At 40.6% G+C, this 19,453-nt stretch overlaps 2 protein-coding genes across 2 annotated transcripts in view; one reads left to right on the forward strand and one right to left on the reverse strand.

The window, feature by feature from the left end:
* Positions 1–16,919, forward strand: LOC145406658 (dual specificity protein phosphatase MPK-4-like). Its single transcript, XM_080277742.1, has 10 exons — positions 1–87; positions 3,174–3,265; positions 3,927–4,058; positions 6,133–6,229; positions 7,376–7,462; positions 8,210–8,358; positions 9,965–10,064; positions 11,849–12,072; positions 12,326–12,403; positions 16,894–16,919. Exons 1-9 carry the CDS (start codon positions 23–25, stop codon positions 12,400–12,402), a joined length of 1,023 nt encoding a protein of 340 aa, XP_080133868.1. The 5' UTR covers positions 1–22; the 3' UTR covers position 12,403; positions 16,894–16,919.
* Positions 14,408–19,453, reverse strand: part of LOC145406794 (uncharacterized) — a 17,067-nt gene continuing 12,021 nt past the window's right edge. The window contains exons 9-12 of the mRNA XM_080277891.1: positions 17,484–17,665; positions 16,901–17,072; positions 16,041–16,239; positions 14,408–14,621 (exon numbers count right to left, since the gene is read on the reverse strand). Of these exons, the coding sequence (XP_080134017.1) occupies positions 14,408–14,621; positions 16,041–16,239; positions 16,901–17,072; positions 17,484–17,665 (767 nt within the window). The remainder of the gene's footprint in view (positions 14,622–16,040; positions 16,240–16,900; positions 17,073–17,483; positions 17,666–19,453) is intronic.

Genomic DNA, 19,453 nt, shown 5'->3' on the forward strand with positions numbered 1-19,453 from the left:
GGAACCAACCAAGTGATACCCCATGCAAGACCAACTACGGCAATCTTTGCGGTATGGCCGCGTACTTCCCCAGGCTGAGGTTTTAGGGTAGGTTTTGTGTGTGTGTGTGTCCAATTTTTTATTGGACAATTTGTAGTTTCGGACAGCCATGGAATCTTGAAATTTCCTTTTGACAGTATACACATTTCACCTTCTACCACCGTTTTCAGTAAATACTTGTCGCAGATGCACTTATTAGTACTGAGTAGATAAGGAGCGGGGATTGTTCAGCTTGTAGCTCTGTCTGTTATCGAATCGACATCCACACTAGATTACATTAGGTTAGTTTAGGTTAATTTGTTTGAATTAGGTTAGGTTAGGTTGTCACATGCAATGAAAGACGGAGATGGGAGTTGGAATAAACCAATTCTACCGTGCTTCTCCCATCCAAACCCCCATCGCCAATCTTTGTCTACTTAGCACTAAAAAGTGCATTTGTGATGATTAAGTAGCCTATTTAGTAAAACAGCAGTAGAAGGTGAGATGTTTATACTGTACTGGCAAAAGGAAATTCAAGATTCCATGGTTGTACAAAACTGCAAGTTGACTTTTTTGTTACTATGATCTGCAGCAGCAGTCCCGGTGTATTAGATTAATTAGGATGAGTAAGGTTAAGTATCAACCTGTATTTTATAGAAATTAACTTTACAGAATTTCACCCAGCCTTAATTAAATTCAAGCAAACTTTACCAACTTATCGTAGCTTTGCGTTATCCTGGATAGGCAACTTTTGGTTTTCTTATGCCACAGGTAACCCAGGATTTGTTGGACCCCACAGCTAATATATATAGCCTGTATATAGGCTATATATATTTACAGTATGTAATTACTGTATATATTCATTTGTTTTATTGCAGTCAACAATGGGATACAAGTAACTTGAACTATTGTATTTTCTATGGTTTAAGACCAGATGAAAGAAAATTTTATGGAAAATAATTTTTTTTACAATAAAAAAAAAGGATGAAAAAATCTACATGTTCCAATTTAAGCCTCTTCGTTACAAAAAACTAAAAGTAAACTCTTCTTTTTAATGGTCCTCCTCTGGACTCCTGTGATCACACCTCTTGTAAAGAAAAGGAGAAACAGAGCAAATGAAAAGTAACTCTGAATGAGGAAGTCAAAAATGGCATGAGTACAGTAAGACGTCACTATAATGGACTACTGTAATTGGGGCCCGTGCCATTCCGAAAAATGCGAAATTCTGATAAAAGTGACGTCCGGACTTCCCCCTGCTAAACCAGACTTTTTCCGATACCGGTATATCAGACATTAGTCTAGATCGTATGAAGGATTTTTAAACTGTTTTGACTACCATTGCGGTACTGTACTGTGTTATAACTTCACAACATCAGTCAAATGGTATAATATACTGGTATACAATAATACTGTACTGTACACTGATAAAAATGTCTTTTATTTATCTTATTGTGGTGAACATAGCTGAAGTGGTCAGGCAGTCCGGACTGCTTCTCACTTTATCGGACTTTTTCCTATACCGTATATAGGAATTTAGCCTGGTAAAGTAGTACCACACTAAACTGGCCGGTCTGGGTATGGCTCATCACCTTTACACTGTTGTCATACTTCCAACTGACTTCCATACAGCAAGGCTATTTTTAGATGGGTTTGGTACAGCCCACCATTTACACCCACCATGTGTGTGTGTGTGTGTGTGTGTGTGTGTGTGCGTGTATCCCTGCTTTCTCTCTCACTGTGTGTGTGTGTGTGTTTCCCTGCTTTCTCTCTCTCACTGTGTGTGTGTGTGTGTGTGTGTGTGTGTGTGTGTGTGTATGTGTGTGTTTCCCTGCTTTCTCTCTCTCTCTTTCTCTCACTGTGTGTGTGTATGTGTGTGTTTCCCTGCTTTCTCTCTCTCTCTTTCTCTCACTGTGTGTGTGTGTGTGTGTGTGTGTGTGTGTGTGTGTGTGTGTGTGTGTGTGTGTGTGTGTGAGGGGGGTTCACTCTCATTAAGGGAGTATGGTGTAGGGCAATGCATGGATTATTATAATTATTATTATTATTATCATTATTACATTTTGACTTTAATTCCACACCACCCGGGAGGTAAAAGTCTTGGCGCGTTTTTGTTGCTTCAGCTGTCCGGCAAGTAGCCTTGGATACGTTGATGGGGAGATGACAATTTTAGGCCAGATTAGGGTAAAAGCAGTACAGTAAAGGTATTCAGTAGTTTTGCTCAAATGGTAACATGTAACACTCCACCGAATTCAAAATCCTTAGGCAAATGACTACTCTGTTCATGCTCAAAAGGCTAAATAGGAATGATTGTTCCTTTAACCTCCAAGAGCTGTAAGCACAACACTAGTACCGGTAATGGAGTATTATGCTACATTATGAGACCCCACTCATTCCACCGTACAGGTACAGTATGTATATACTTTTTTTATGTTATTAGGTTAATGCTGGTGATTCTTGGACTCTGTGGTCATGAATTTATAATCCTAATGTAACAGCTGAAAATTTCATTTTTATTATTATCATTATATTGTTATTATTATTATTATTATTATTATTATTATTACTGTATTATTATTATTATTGTTATTATTATTATTATTATTATTATTATTATTATTATTATTATGTGGTTGGCTGGGGCACTCTCCACCCACTCACTCTATGTGGTGCTGCTCTCGGGTGCCTACCCTTTCCTCTCTTCCTTCATTCATCCCTTCCTTCCTTTTTTGTCTTTCATTCCTTCATTCTTTCCTCTTCCTTCTGTCTTTGAGTGACTCAGCACTGTGTGACAAGCCGATTGATTTCCTGTACACTGGGAAACCATTTACCGTTCTGTGCTGGGTGGTAACCATATAACCAAGTTTTGGCACGTGGTGGTTTAGTGGGTAATTAAGGCACACTAATTGGATTGAGCCTGTATAGGTTTATATCCAAGGGGTGATTGGGGTTTATTGCTCATGTAATGCCACTCAGGGATTAGTGAGGCTGGTTACGCTCATCTTGAATGTCAGGACCAGCGTGCCTAGCCCCGGGCTCTTATGTTCCTCATAGGGCATCACTGGATTAGCTGCTGAATACTGATTATTATTACTGTATTATTATTATTATTATTATTGTTATTATACATTATTATACTATACTGCACTTTCTTTTTTCAGTGCCTGGTGTTGCTATCCTTCAGTCGAGATGAGCTTTGATGAAGATACGCCTGATGTCGATCTGAGCAAGATTGAAGATGGCCTGTACTTAGGTAGGTCATCAGTACAAGATCTTGACAGGCCAGTGAAGCAGACTTGGCTATACAGCCATGGAGCTGAAGACACAACAAGAGACTACTAGCAATTGATATTAATTTTACCATTTAATTACTGTATGTGATAACCAGTTGGGCTTGTGGCAACACATGCATTCGCCCAAATACAGTTCCTTTCTTCCTTGTTCACCCTGCCATATTATTTTTTAATCTGTTCTTTTTTTTTTTTTTTTCCTCAGACACATAGGAAGAGGCCTAGAGCTACTTTCAGCACACTCAGACTGTTATAAGTGATGGTAATCAACCAAGACTTAGAATAGGAATTAGTGCATTGCTTCTTGTTTTTAGGTGTATGGTGTCCCAGGCTCCATAGAATCTCTTCCATCCTGATTCTTATTTTACACATTGTATCTTAACATTCGTTTGTACTGGATCCTGTTTATATTGTCTTGAAATTGACCTAGTTTGCATCAGTAATATGCAAGAGGATACAGTATGAAAGGTTATTGTACAAAATTAGTTACCAAGGTCAAGATGCTACATAGTACAATAACACAGTATAAAGTTTTCTTACCGCTGTTTTGCTTTTAAGAATGCTTCATATTTTGAACATGAGTGGAAATATTTTACTTATATCAATGATTTCTTTATGTTGCAGGAAATCTAAGTGCTGCTGTTGATGAGAATACACTCAAGACATATCGTATATCACATGTTTTAACAGTGGAATCCAACCAGCTGCCAGCCAACGTCACTTCATTGCCTGGCATGGCATTTCTTTATATTGAAGGTAAAATTACTCTGTTCATCAGAGTTTATGGGAAATGCAGTGGAGAAGATGTGACTAGGACTTTATAAGGTTTGCTTTCAGAATGATAAAACTATCGGTCTTAAAATGTTTATACAGTAGATAATAGACCCCTAGTGGTAGAGCTTTCGTTTCAGAACACACTGTTGCATACATGGTGTGATTCAGGTCCCACAATTGACAAGAGGTTTTTCTAGCATGTAAAACACTGCCAGGATTGTATGTTAGTCTCTTATAATTGAATATTCTTAACTACAGTAGCCTTGCCCTACACTGCAAAGGAGCAGTATGGGATTGGCAGTTACCATTGCCCGATCACCCTCAGCCAGCCTAATCTAATAGACCATGGAACATTTCCATTTGTTTCTGATAAAACAAAGATCAGTTTCATCCATCCATCCTTCCATCATCCAGTCCTTTTTGGCCCTATCAGGAGCCGAGGGGGCATGGGAATAGGCTGCTCATTCCTAACATTTAAGGCATTGGTGACCAGCTTCAGTGGCCCCTCAGTGGCATTATGTGATTATTAAACCCCCAGACCATTACAGGCTTCATCCAGTTGAAGCCCCTTAACCCACTAGACCAGCAGGCATCATTAGGTTTTAGGGCTGCCAGTCAGTGAAGTAAATTGTTTCCAAGAATACAGGAAACCGTGTAGTTGTCACAAGGTGTAGAGAGAGAAACTGCATGACATCTAGTGAGTGGATGATGGATGCCCCTACCTACCACAAATGTTTCTGTGACAATATATATCAGTATTTGTGACAGTATGTGTCAGTATATATATATACATATTTATCGTTTTCGTTTTCGTTTTTAAAGGCTCCAACATGCTTGCATGTGTCGGCCTTGGTCATCTAATGGCAGCTCTCCACGCTGCACGATCCATTGCAGCCTCCTTGTTCAGTCCCTTAACCCTGAGATCACACTTAATGACCTCGTCCCATGTCTTTCTCGGTCTACTCCTCATAACCCCACCCCCAATATTAACACCTCTCACCTTCCTCACCCAATTATCATCCCCCCATCCTCTCCACATGTCCAAACCATCTCAATCTACCTCTGCTCATCACAACACCAGTACACTCCAGTCTCATCCTACCTCTCAGCTCTTCCATTGTAAACCCAGCCCCTCCAGGCCCCGGACGCAGGGACGCACTGCACATCCACTTAATCATTGTCATTTCTGTACGTCTGAGCCGGCGAATATCTTCCTCCTTCACTGCCCAGGTCTCACTACCATACAGCATTACACTCCTAACACATGCTGCATACAAAGACCCCTTAGCACGTAGGGAAAGTCCTCTCAATGTCAGGAGAGGCAAGAGCTCCCTAAACTTTTGTTCGTTTTTGAAGGCTCCAACATGTTTGCATGTGTCGGCCTTAGTTACCTAATGGCGGCTGTCCATGCTGCTCGATCTCTGGCAGCTTCCCTATTCAGTCTCTTATCCCTGAGGTCATACTCAGTGACCTTGTCCCAGGTCTTTTTTGGTCTACCTCTTGTAGCCCTATCCCAAACATTAACATTTGTCACTTTCTGCACTCAGTTGTCATCCCCCATCCTCTTCACCTGCTCAAACTATCTCAGTCTACCTCTTCTTATCACAACACCAATACACTCCAGTCCCATCCTACCCCTCAACTCTTCCATCGTAAACCTAGACTCCCCAGGCCTCACATTCAGGGATGCGCTGCACATTCACCTAATCATTGTCATTTCTGTACGTTTGAGCCTGCGAATATCCTCTTCATTTACTGCTCAGGTCTGACTACTGTACTGCATTACATTCCTAACACATGCTATATACAAAGATCCCATAGCACAGAAGGAGAGCCCTGTCAATGTCAGGAGAGGCAACAGCTCCCTGAACTTCTTCCAACCACTCCTCACTCTAGCCACAGAGCTAGCTTCAGCCCCACCTCCAGCATATACAGTAACATGTTTCTCAAATAATAAAACATGTTTTATATAAAATATATATATATATATATATACCTATCTATCTGTCTATCTATACATGCACACACATACAGTATTTATATATCCCCCCCCCAGCATTCGACGTCCGTGGTGAAGATCTTCTGAGTCATTTTCAAGAGGCTGTAGACTTTATAGAAGATGGACAAAGGAAGGGATCTGTATTGGTACACTGGTAAGAGTTTGTTTATCATCATCATCATCAACCAGTCCTGTGGTGCCCCATGAGAAGCGTAAGAGTCCGAGGCTAGGCAAGTTGGTCCATGCATTTAAGATGAGAGTGACCAGCTTCACTTATCCCTGAGTGGCATTATGTGAGCAATAAACTCCAGCCACCTGCAGTCATTTAATCCATTCCAACAACTCGATGTAGTGCAGCTCTCTGGTGCCTGCTCATTCCTCTCTTCCTTCCTTCTTTCCTTCCTTCCTCTTGTCCTTCTTTCCTTCATTCTTTCATCCTTTCTCTTGTCCATCTTTCCTTCAGTCTTTCCTCTTCCTTCTGTCCGTGGGTGACTCTACACTGAGTGACAAGCGAAATGGTTCCTTGTACACCAGGAATCCATTTATTACACTGGATGGTAACAATTTAACCAAATTTTGGCATCTGGAGGTTTAGTGGGTAATTAGGGCACTCCAGTCGGATTGAGCCAGTGCAAGTTTATGTCCAAGGTGTGGTTGGGGTTTATTGCTCACGTAATGCGACTCAGGGATGAGTGAGGCTGGTCACTCTCATCTTAAGTGCAAGGACTAACTTGCCTAGCCCCCGGCTAATACTCTCATTATGGAGCAACACTGGCTTAGATGATGAATGAATGAGTGAATAATCCATTCCAAGTATGAATTACACTCACCCACTCTTCCACCTTTGCCCATACACCCTCAGTGATACTCCATCTCCTTTAACTGTAATTTTGGTTTGGAATAGGCTTTAATTTCAGATATACACCCTCCTTCAAACCCCATCTCCTGTAACTATAATTCTGATTTGTAATGGAGTATAATTTTAGATTCCATCACCTGTCACTGTAATAATAGTTTGAAATGGAATGCTGTTTCACATTCCATCACCTCTAACAGTACGGTAATTCTAATCTGGACTGAACTATAATTGGCTGTTGCTGTGTCTTCCTTTTATCCTAATGTCCTTCCATCAGGATGTAGCTACTGTGAGGTGAACAAGTGTTTTTTTTGTATGCATGATGGCTAGACTTGAATTACTGTAGCTATAGACACTGCAGCAGCTTGTAGACTGTGCAGCAGCATTATTATTGTAGACTGTTTGACAGCATCATTATTAATATTTTTTTTTTTTTTTTCCCAGTTACTTTGGAGTATCCAGAAGTGCAACATTAGTCACATGTTTCCTCATGAAGAAATATGGGATTACTTTAAGTAAAGCACTGAAGAGGTATGTATTTTCATGATCTTTTATTTGAAAAAAAAATGAAAAAAGAAAAAAAGAAAGGAAGAAAAGAAAAAGTAAAAGAAAAAATAATGTGCACGAAAGAGTTGGATGAGGGATGATGTAAATAAAAAAGAAAATGATGGACTAAAAAGTAAGTTTGCACTCACAGTGAATGCCTGTTGGAGATTTTACAGCCACTTTAAAACACCATGCAGAATTTAGAAGTAGGAATTGGAGGAATTGTTTCAGATTCAGAGAGCTGAGAAGTGGATGCATTACCACTTGTAAAGAGTAAAGGAGGCAGAAAAGTTGGTGATTGGAATACATCACAAATAGAAATGAAGAATGTGTCACTGCATGGAGGAAGTCTGGCAAGAACATTTCAGCAAGCTGTGGATGAATGAACCCATATGATCTTAGGGTTGGTTGCTGTGCCTTATGAGATATGTGAAATTGAGATAGGAAATATTTCACCCACTCCTCAACTTTGTTGAGTCTAGGATGATGCCTCTTGATACCATAAAAAAATACTTAGGTGGTGTTGTAAAATTGCTGTAGGTCCTTTACTGAAGAGGACTCTAGAGTGGGAGCATAGAATGAAAAGTCATTTGCATGCAATATTGTTTTTGCTGTGAGAAAAGTCATGTTTGTAATTTTCTAAGAAGTCTAATATATGTTTTATTTTATTTTATTTTTTTTTTATTTATTTATTTTTTTTTAATGATTTACTGAATCATTTCTGCCATCCAGGGTGAGATCGAAGCGATGGTGTGCTTCTCCTAACGCTGGATTCTTGGCCCAACTGAAGCTTTACCAGACAATGGGACAACACCTGGACACCACGAATGGACAGTACCGACTCTACCTACTCCAAGCGGCTGCTACATCATTATCTAGAAGTATGATATACAGTAGTCTCTCAATTATCCAATGTAATAGAGCCAAAGGCACATCTGGATACGGACAAAATCCGGATACTGTACAGAGCAATATCCTCTACTGTACCTATACCCTGCCTATACCTAGCCAACAACCTATAGCCACCCTATATGTACAGTACTCCTTCTGTTTGTGGCTGTGTTCTCCAGCCTTTCAGCTGTATTTAGACATCAAAGCACACATGGGAATATCCATTATAATGCTAGACACCAAGAGAGCAATGGATAACCAACAAAAATCCACAAATACCTTACCTATATGTACAGTACCCCTCATGCTTGTGGCAGTCTTCTTTGGTCTTTAAGCTATGTAGATATCAAAACACACATGTAAATATTCAGAATAATGCTAAATACTAAGAAAACAACGCATAAACAACAAAAATCCACCAAAAAAATTAAGACGACAGTTGTAAAAACAATGTAAACCCTCTTGGCAATCGTAAGTTTTCAGTTTGTTCTAGGGAAACAGACACACAGCTGAGAACCAAACAATGGCTGCTTCTGCCTGCACGAAGAAAAACATTTCCATGGCCAAAGTTGCCGCCGAATATTGGTTATATTGGTATAAATTGTATACCATCAACTTTGTTGTTTATACCATAATATAATAAAAACACACAAAACTGATGAGTAAAAGTATAGAAATGCAGTGAGAATAAACTTTTCAAGAGTACAAATTAGCTGGGCATCTTGGAATGCATCTTGCAGTTCTCAGAATAAGCATACAGTTGTTACAATTGATTGCCTGTCATGACTTGCATAATGTTTTTGCAGGAAGTACCAGAGGCATGGAAAGTTTCTGCTCGCTTCTTTCCTTGTTCTTGCTGCAGAAACCAGATATAATCCACAGCAGTATGCATCATAACTTTTACTTTATTTTTATCATTTTTTAAATTATTATTATTATTATTATTATTATTATTATTATTTTTTTTTTTTTTTTTTTTTTTTTTTTTAGGAACAGGAGTTATGGGAAAATTAATTCCTTTCCTGGTCTTTCATGCAAAATCCAGTTATTATTACAACAAGGAATTGATTGTAAATTTGCTTGTAAGCCAGGGCTGAGATAACTAGACCACAATTAACCCCTTCATAACTAGTTATGCATATCTAGCCACATCTGGTTTTTGACACTTGTATTCAACTGATGAGAACATTTTTAAAGTGAAGGAAATAGCCCCATAAACCAGAGGAACTGCCTAAGCTGAGTAAGATCGTCAGAACGTGGCAAGAATATGTTAAAAGTCACCAGATTTGCAGGGTTAGCCCCTTTTGTCTATATATTTTTTTTTTCCCTGTCATCTGACAATATTATTCAACATGGGAGAGATGTTTAATTCAGCTCAGGAGAGACATTTATTTCAGTTTACGAGAGACATTTCAAACTGGACAGGTCACAAACCCTTTCAACTGGAGATCTTTTGAATTGAACAAAATGATCAGAAGGGAAGGCAGGACAAATAATGTTTAAAAGACCCCACCATGATGACAAGGTTGATATCAGGGGTTGTTAAAATAGCTAGTTAACGGTGCTGATTTATCATTCTTCATTTATATCCAACAGGTATTGAAAGAAAAATGGATGACAGGTACAGTGGTATTATCCAGCCTGAGCCCCATAACTTTTCTCCTTCTCAAGTGGCATACAAGTGCCGAGGGTGCAGGTAAGAAAAAACTAGGCATGCTTACTTTGCCAGAGTACAGTAAATGAGATTGTTGCATTGCTAGTCAATCAGCCAAATGACCCCGTGTGTCCTTTTAACCCCTACCATGCTTATTACATCATATGAGGTGATAGCCAGTCTTAACCTGGGCCACACTTAAAGTATCATATTAGTAATTAGGCCATCCTTTCATGATTTCATGTCAAAGATAGAGCCAGTGATTTCTGTGGGAATGTTGTGCAGTCTGCCACCCTTTAAGAGCACATGTCCAGCACTACTACATCACAGTTCCGAATAACAGGAATTTTAATATCTCAGTTGCAAATGCAAATTAAGTACTTTCATATTCAATTCTTTGTCTGAACAGTGTCATACGTGTTCACTGTAATAATGCATGAGCAGAAAATGGATTAGAATTGCTAATTTTGGTGTTGGAGTGAAAAGAATTACTTTGTTGTGTTGGTCAGAATGTTGGTGGCAGGATGTGATTAATTGAAAAATTCATGTAAATTCTGTGAAAATACAGGTACTGCAAGTCAGTAATGTTGCAGACAATTCATTGACAGAGCAATAACACTGTGTATACATTTTATACACACTTGTTTCATTATTGTTTTATATAAGAAAAGTAATTGCAAGTAATGATATCCTTGAGTTCTTGGTAGTTACAGGTCAAGTATGGAACTCAAACATGGTTGAATAGGTTGGTCTAAAGGCTCTTGAATTTATTTCTGTTTTGCTTATTGTACTGTATATTACAAGATATACGGTACGTGGTGCCAACCATCATCCATTTGTATGTAGTGCAGCCTATTTCTTCCTTTCTATGTCTTCCCTCTTTTCTTCCTATGTCTCCCATTCTTCATGCCACTGCAGGTGGCGTTTATAGCGAATGACAAGCCTAATGGTTTCCTGTAACCCTGGAAATCATTTACAATGCTGGGTGGTAACCATACTGTATAATCAAATAACAGGGTGATGTGGAGCCTACTATGGTGCCTTGTCAGCTGGGTAGAAAAAAAGGGAAATGTTCCCCTGAGCTAGATGCTATTAGTTCATATAGCCCTCCTAGATGACAGGAGAGCGCTACCCCTCCTGGCATGGCAGCTACTGGGTGTGGCTCAAACTCACGACCCCCCAGTCGTGGGTCTGACACTCTACCACTGAGCCACCCTGCCCCCCAACTAGGTGGAGAGATGCAAATGTGGCATCCATCTGGGAAGCAAACCTCCACTCTTCCTTGCATCTTGCTGTGGTCAGGTGTTATCCACTGCAGTGAACATCAGTTCACTGAATGGGACAGCCTTGCAGGGGTGGTTGCTTGGTGTGGTTGATGGGTCTTTTCTGCTAGACTGAATGGGATTCCTTAGTAACAACAACAGCTGTATATTACATGTTAATGTGCATTGTTTGAAGGGCATGTTGAATATAGCAAGAACTGTTTTGTAGAACTAATGTAGGTATGCCTGATAGTCCATGGAAGTGAAATGGGCATCTGGCTTGGTAGTTACCCATACATCACCACTCTTAGGCAGGAAACTGAACCACAGGTAAATAGACTCAAAGTCCAGACAGAGACTTACATATTGTTACAACTCCTTTCACACAAATCAGATTTTTTCCAACATTTTCCAACAACCAATTGCTGTAATTGGTTGTGGCACTTGATTTAGCTCCCAGGCGATAGAAAACAGCTTTACCATAGGCAGCCTTATTATGAGTATTCCATAGGACAAAGCATGGTATCATTTAATGTGATACTGGTTTTGTTTTGTCTTTTTCAGATGTCCTCTGGTTGGCAAAACTGCAGTTCTACCCCACTGTGCTGGTGAGACCCCTGAGTGGACTGATGCCAGGTGGTCAGGGCCTTTAGATGGTGTAAAGTTATGTGACCAAGGGATCTTCACCCTCCCAAGTCAATGGATGATGGAGACAGAGAAGCCAATAGAAGGAAAGTTACTGTGTCCCAGATGCAGAGCCAAGGTTGGAAGCTACAATTGGTATGCTGGTGAGCTACTGCTTCATACATTGTCAGCTTGAGAGTTTAATTCCATGTTATTAAGTTGAAGGACTTGTACATAACTGTTTCCAGTTGAAGTTCCGCTGTAATATGTTTTTAATTGGGCTTATCACAGACAAAAAGAGTGTTATGAAGTTTGGTCTATTTTGGATACACAGCACTGAAAGAAGTAACAAAAAGGATATTGGTCAAGCTTTTAGGAAATTGTTTATCACAACATTAATGTAATTTATATTTTCAGGATGCTGTTGTCCATGCCAGGCCAAGATCTCACCAGCATTTTACTTCATTCCATCAAAACTAGACAAGTGCATGTGAGGTATGCTTCATGAGTATTAGTTATAGGTTATTTGCTTGGGTACACGTTATTTGGTATTATTTATTATATATTGATAATTAGTTGTTTATTATGAGGCAGGTGCTGTCAAACGTATCACAATAGTGAGGTCGTGTAAATTGTTAATATCGATGTTTCATAACTTTGGTAACTGCAGGTGAGGGAAATGACAGTAATCCTTTGGAAAGGTATGTTTATTAAGTGAATTCTAATATTTCAGGCCAAATGCCCAGTACAGTTCCTGCCACACCAGTAATAGTTACATGTGAACCACCTCAGTATCATTCTGTAGTCTTGCCTTCATCCATCCACCCATCCATCATCCAATCCTACATTGCCCCATGAGGAGCGTAGGAGCCCGGGGCTAGGCAGTTGGTCCCGACATTTAAGATGAGAGTGACCAGCCTCACTCATCCCTGAGTGGCATTACATGAGCAGTCAACCCCAACCATCCCTTGGATATAAACCTTCACTGGCTCAATCCGATTGGAGTGCATTAATTACCCACAAAACCACCAGGCGCCAAAATTTGGTTATATGGTTACCACCCAGCGTAGTAAATTATTATTTCCACTGTTCTCTATATTATCTATCTATCATAGTTGTCAGCTTATCAATATTTTGTGGGAAGAAAAGGGATCTGTATTTTGTTTTTGTTGATTCGGAAAAGGCCCTTGACAGAGTCCCTAGAGAGGTGGTGAAGTGGGCAATGAGAATGCTTGGCTTGGAGGAGTGGCTGGTTAGGGTAGTTATGGCCATGTATGTGGGTGCTCGCACCCAGGTAAGAGTGAACGGAGATTTGAGTGATGAGTTTTCTGTGAATGTCGGTGTGCATCAGGGGTCAGTTTTGAGCCCCTTGTTGTTTATCATGGTACTTGAAGCCCTCTCACGGGACTTCAGAAACAGACTTCCGTGGGAGATGTTGTATGCTGATAATTTGATGTTGATTGCAGAGAACGAAAGGAAGGCGGAGGAAAGATCTAGGAAGTGGAGAGATGGTATGGGGCATAAGGGCTTAAGGGTAAATCCAGATCAAACAAAAGTGATGATATCTAGAGTTGGTGGCGGTACTGTCAAAGACAAGGGAGAGTGGCCATGTGCAGTTTGCCACAAGGGTGTGGGAAGTAATTCCATTTTGTGTAGTGTTTGTGATAAATGGGTGCACAGGAGATGTAGTGGTATCAGAGGTAGACTGCGAGATAATGCTGATTTTATGTATGCGGCGTGTCGGGGAGAGCAGGTGGAGATTGTCAGGCGTGAAAGGATTGAACTTGCTGGTGAGTCTCTTGAGTGTGTGGAAGAGTTTTGTTATTTGGGAGACATGTTGTGTGCTGGAGGTGGCGCTGGAGCTAGCTCTGTTGCTAGGGTGAGAAGTGGTTGGAAGAAGTTCAAGGAGCTGTTGCCTCTCCTGACATTGAGAGGACTCTCCCTACGTGCTAAGGGGTCTTTGTATGCAGCATGTGTTAGGGGGGTAATGCTGTATGGTAGTGAAACCTGGGCAGTAAAGGAGGAGGATATTCACAGGCTCAGACATACAGAAATGACAATGATTAGGTGGATGTGCAGTGCGTCCCTGCGTGCAAGGCCTGGGGGGGGTAGGGTTTACGATGGAAGAGTTGAGAGGTAGGATGGGACTGAAGTGTATTGGTGTTGTGATGAGGAGAGGTAGATTGAGATGGTTTGAGCATGTGAAGAGGATGGGGGATGATAATTGGGTGCAGAAAGTGAGAACTGTTAATATTGGGGGTGGGGTTGTGAGGGGTAGACCGAGAAAGACGTGGGAAGAGGTCATTAAGCGTTACCTCAGGGCTAAGGGACTGAACAGGGAGGCTGCAGTAGATCATGCAGCATGGAGAGCCACCATTAGATGACCTAGGCCGACATATGCAAGCATGTTGGAGCCTTCAAAAACAAAAACGAAAATGGTTTCTTATATTTTTGCCGTAAGTTTCCTGCTGGTGTCATAATAATCTTGGAGCGTCATTTTCACAGCTCATCTCTGATGACATTGCGGTCTCGGTTCTCATATAGGGGCAGGTCATCCCAGAAGGCCATCTGCTGTGCCCTTAGAGGCTCGTCCTTACTGTACATATCAGGGTCAATCTGAAGGTAGTAGAAGTAGCGAGGGACAAAGGGTTCCCACCAAGCCCCCCATGGGGACACGTCTTCTGGCCATCCATCAAGCTGGGGGGTGGGGTCACTGCCAAAGATGAAAGAATATTTACTATAATTGTTAATGAAGTTGCCTTCCTAATTGATAAAGGGATATCCAGTTCCCCTCATCCCTCTATCCCTGTGTTGGATAGACCTATAAACAGACTGAGCACATACTATTATAATGACCCCAGCATGCATGAGACTTGAAATAAGTCTCATGCCTAAGTATTACAGTATAATTTGTCCTGGGGTATCATTATCATCATCTTGTTCTTACTTTCAAGGACCATTAGTGGGGTTGGTAGGATCCACAGGTCAGGGAAAGAGAGCATGAAACAGGAGAAGTAACAACAACATGACCAATTATTGAAATAGGCCATACAAATTCTATACATTGCCTCACAATGGGTATGCAGCTGGAGCATGTGTTCAGCTCAGAAGATGGACACCCCTGCCCTGCATAGTTCTGGCTCACGCATGGGCGGGGTCTATCACTCGTTAGCCCACCAGATAGGTAGTAGCTGTATGGTTACCATCATTTTGGGAGGTACAACCTTGGGAGTAATGTCATGCCAAGGTCTAGTAGCTGGCCATGCACAACACTCCTAGGCAAGAAACTAAACCACATTTACCATGTAGTCAAAGTCCAGGCTGAGACTGCTGCTACTAATATATATCTTTTATACATAGCTCATCCTCTTGTGAGTTATGTTTACTCCATTTTCCTTTCACTTTGTCATGTGGAAGGCTCCTGTTCTAAACCTGGTGAGGCACTGTCTGCCACAGGAGGGTGGCTACTTGCTTGTGGTCAGTGAGTCTGCTAAGCCAGACTGACAGGTAGAACAACTCCAGCAACAGTGTCTGCATCACAGGCACATGTCTTGCACACAAAAATTTGGTTTACATGAAGAAGTTACTCTTGCAGTGTCTGAGGAAAGAAACTATTCAGTTAATTGCCAAGCTACAAGAAAAAAGTTGAGACATACAGTATTTCTTCTCTCATTCCTGTGTTCTTGTTTCTTCAACTTTAGAGCTTAAACTTTCTCACACATCACATGTTACTGTCTTCCGTACCTTCGATCATCCCCCACCCCCCTTCACTTTTTTTTTTATGCATCAAACTCTGTTTCTTAAGGCTGAGCAGTCCTCCTCCATACCACACACCTCCATGTCACCATTTTGGTACTCTCACTGACTGTCCTTATTGAATACATGCTAAGGATGTCTTATACAGGACTTCAGCATTGGTAGTAGTAGGGGTGTTTTTACAACATGTTGGTGGGCCATATGATAGGTCAGTAGTCTTTTTAGCAAAATACAAATTCTTAAGCTGTTCCCTTCCCCAGATGGGGAATACCACCAACTCCTCCTATCATATCCATTTTCATTCCGTCTCTCTGCTGACTTGGATACCACCAACCCTTTTCAGTCATATCCATTTTCATTGTCCATGCACACATACCTTCCCTTGATGAAGTTTGTCCACAGCATGATCATATGGGTAGACACTCTGGAAGCGGAGTCACCATCAAACTCCTGCTGGTACATCAAGTTGAGGCGCGAGGATGGGAATAAGTAGAGGAGCTCATCTAGAAAGCTCACCCCCCATCCGTGTGCTCCGCGTGTGTTCTGAAAGCGGGGATTGGATGCCCCTCGAGTGCCTGAGGTGTGAAAAGGTATAAATGTATTCATATCCAAGCAGTTAATCATCCTCTTAATACCTTCTCAGCCGTTGAAGTAGCTGGGAGGGGGGGAATCTCAGGAGCAGCCTTTTCTGCCATTACTAATAGTTAAGAGATTTTGTCATTTTTATTAGATATGTTAGACCTTGTGGTGATGCTGTATGATATGTTCTCCTTTAACACACCAATTTTGAACACCTACCACCATAAATATTTTAGTAATTCATCATCATAAACTTCATTGCAATCTTTCCAGTATCTCCTTTCCTGCGTAAGGATGATGTGAGGATTCTTTATAGTTTTTAAATAGTCATTGTGAAATGATTCTCATTACCTCCCACCACACCAAGGGGTGCAGAGTGACTGACAGCTACCACAATTGTATTACTGTGTGTAGTAATAAGGGATAGTTTGAACTCATCTTGAAAAGACCTTCACTATAGTGTAACTATTTTAGCATCTTTTGCATATACAGTGTTTGGAAATAAACAGTAAAATTTAGAAAGTGTTAGCTTATGTTTCTAGATGATCCTGTTGCATGTTACTTTAAAGACATTCACATTAATACAGTTAGTACCCTCTTGATTATAAATATCAACTCTTGCAAAAACGGACTGTACAGTATGATTGTAGGTCCTACCAAGGAGTGATGAAGTGGCTTGGTTTGGAGTCTCCTGATGTAGGAAGTCAAGGAAAGACTTGCGTCCAGAATAAACCAACTCATAGCGGTAGCAGTACTGGTCCTTCAAGTAGTAGCAGTGATCCTTGGCTGCGTGGTCCGTTGGATGCAAGAAAAACCTGTCTGTCAGCATCTGTGTTGTAGAGATAGTAGGGGGCATAATGTCAGTTTCTCCTTACTGAAGTAAAAATAGTACATTGATCTAATCTATAAATATCCCTAACCCCTATAAGTTTAGTTATTGACCAACTGTAGTCAGATTGGAGGGATGGTTTAACTAGTAACTAAAAAGACCTATTTTTACCTCAAAAGGCTCACTGAGTTTCATGCAACCACAACTTAGTACAATATTCATGTTGTGGGAGTGGCATACTTCCTTCAGATAAAAACATATTGACCAAAGTTTTCTGCTTTGAATGAACTGTGTTATTTTGTTTAGAGATGAAGCTTTACCATATTATATATACAGTACATCCATACATGCAGTACAGAATCTAACCAAAATAGTACAAATTCATATCCCATATTAAGAAAAGGCTCCCACCTCCACAAACTCTGCTGAAGAATCCTGGTCAAATTTTTTCTTGCCCATGTAAAACTTGCGGATCTTGTGCGCCATGCCAACAGGGTCTTTACAAGAAGTGTCCGTGAGACCAAGGAGTAGAGGACCATACCTATCCCAGTTGCTGTTGAGGCTGGATGTCAAGCTGGAGTCTTGTAGGATATCTGTTAAATGAACTGGACAAATGTAATATTGTTTAAGGAACAGAAGTATTATGCTTCCATCTGGGGGGACTTGATCTGTGAAAGTGAGAAATTTAGTTCAGTCCTTTTCTTCAGGAGTTAATGTCGAGATCTGAATGTGTTTTAAGTACCTCTGTACAGTAAGATCAATAGCTACAGTACTGAAAAAAAGATAAAGAGTCCACTTGCTGTCTGAAAACACATAAAAGTTGTAGAAGACACAAGTAGCAGAGGAAATGGTGGGATGATGGCACTGAAATCTTTCTTACATGCATAACTTGTGCAGCTGGGGCAATGGTGAATGCAATACAATACTGGAATGACTGCTGACGGTGATGCTGTGACTGTAGCTGTTTGTGAATCAGAAGAGCTTGTACTTGAGCTACCTGGGCACTTCTTCCATGGCTCTCAGTATACACACAGGGAAAAAAAAAAAATTGCATGAAACAAAGTGGCACAAACTACAGTTCTGGTAAATGGCCCATGAGGCATTCCTTGATTAAATTCATATCATCATCATCTCTGTCTCTGATGCTTTGCTCCCTCCTGGGAACTCCCAGACAGGGATGGCCATGACAGAAGCACCTCCAGGCTACCTTATCCTCACACACATCTTTTTCACTCTCTCAGAGAGTCCACTTCATCTTCTAACTCTTTCTTCAATGTACATATCTCTTCAATCCTTGTATTTTTACTGTATCCATTAATGATGCTTTGCATGATTCAGTCGTAGTCCTAATTGGCATCTGGTACACATTTACACCTACCAATCCAATTGATACAGCTGGATAATTCAGTATGAAGCTTATCAGACATCCCTGTAATGATAATTTTGTACTGCAGGTACATGTGCACACACAACGGGGTTAATCTGTGTGAAGGAAACAGCAAATAGTTAGCTGCAAGTCATCCAATGAGAAAATTACACATTTAATAATTGGTTATTGTATGTGACTCTCATTATCTAGTAAAATGGGTAGTCTAACGGGCCAAGTAAGTGTTGAAGTGCATAGAGATGAAGTGAAAATGAAGAGCACCTATAGGAGAGGTAGGATAGCATGGATCATTAAATTGGAGCAAACCGTGACTTCATTCTGTGAGAATACTTTGTATTCTGGGAAGCTAATGAAGACTGTGACTCTACGCAGGCTTGTTAATGTCAGTGGGGAAACACAGTAGCCAAAGGGGAAAGAACAGTGAATAATAATCTGTTTATCTAGCTACCACCAAATGCCTTAGTCCTGGAGGGGGTGGCCATAAACACATCACCTCCATAACACTCTGTTCTTGCTATCAAGCTGCCTCTCCCTCTAGCTTGCACAACCCTCATTCATATACCTATCTATTCTATGTGTATTTTCTGCATAATTCAGGGAAAATTTGCATCATTAGTCATAATTTAAAACCAGCCTACAGGATCACCGAAAATGCTACTGAAAATATCATCTTGGTTGCAGCTGTCATCCACTTGTCTAGAACTGCAAACATCCAAGCTTTCTGGCATATATATATACAACAAAAATATTGTTCCACTTTCTCTCCATTGTGTTTAATCATCTCTGCACATGCTGCTTTCCCATTCTTTAATTTTTTCACTTCATTTTTTAAATTTTTGTCAGTGTCATATTCTTGGGCATCTCATTCCTTCTTTGGACATCACCAGATCCAGTCATGATGCCACCCCTTTGCTCTCTTCCGTCCCATTCATCACCCCTTCAGTATATTAGTTTCCTGTACTCTTCTACTCTGTTCCCACTTGTCATTAGTCCT

The sequence above is a fragment of the Coenobita brevimanus genome, chromosome 71 (genome assembly GCF_032717465.1).
Source record: "Coenobita brevimanus isolate Jiangsu-jjx chromosome 71, ASM3271746v2, whole genome shotgun sequence".
In the NCBI taxonomy this organism is placed as follows: Eukaryota; Metazoa; Arthropoda; class Malacostraca; order Decapoda; family Coenobitidae; genus Coenobita; species Coenobita brevimanus.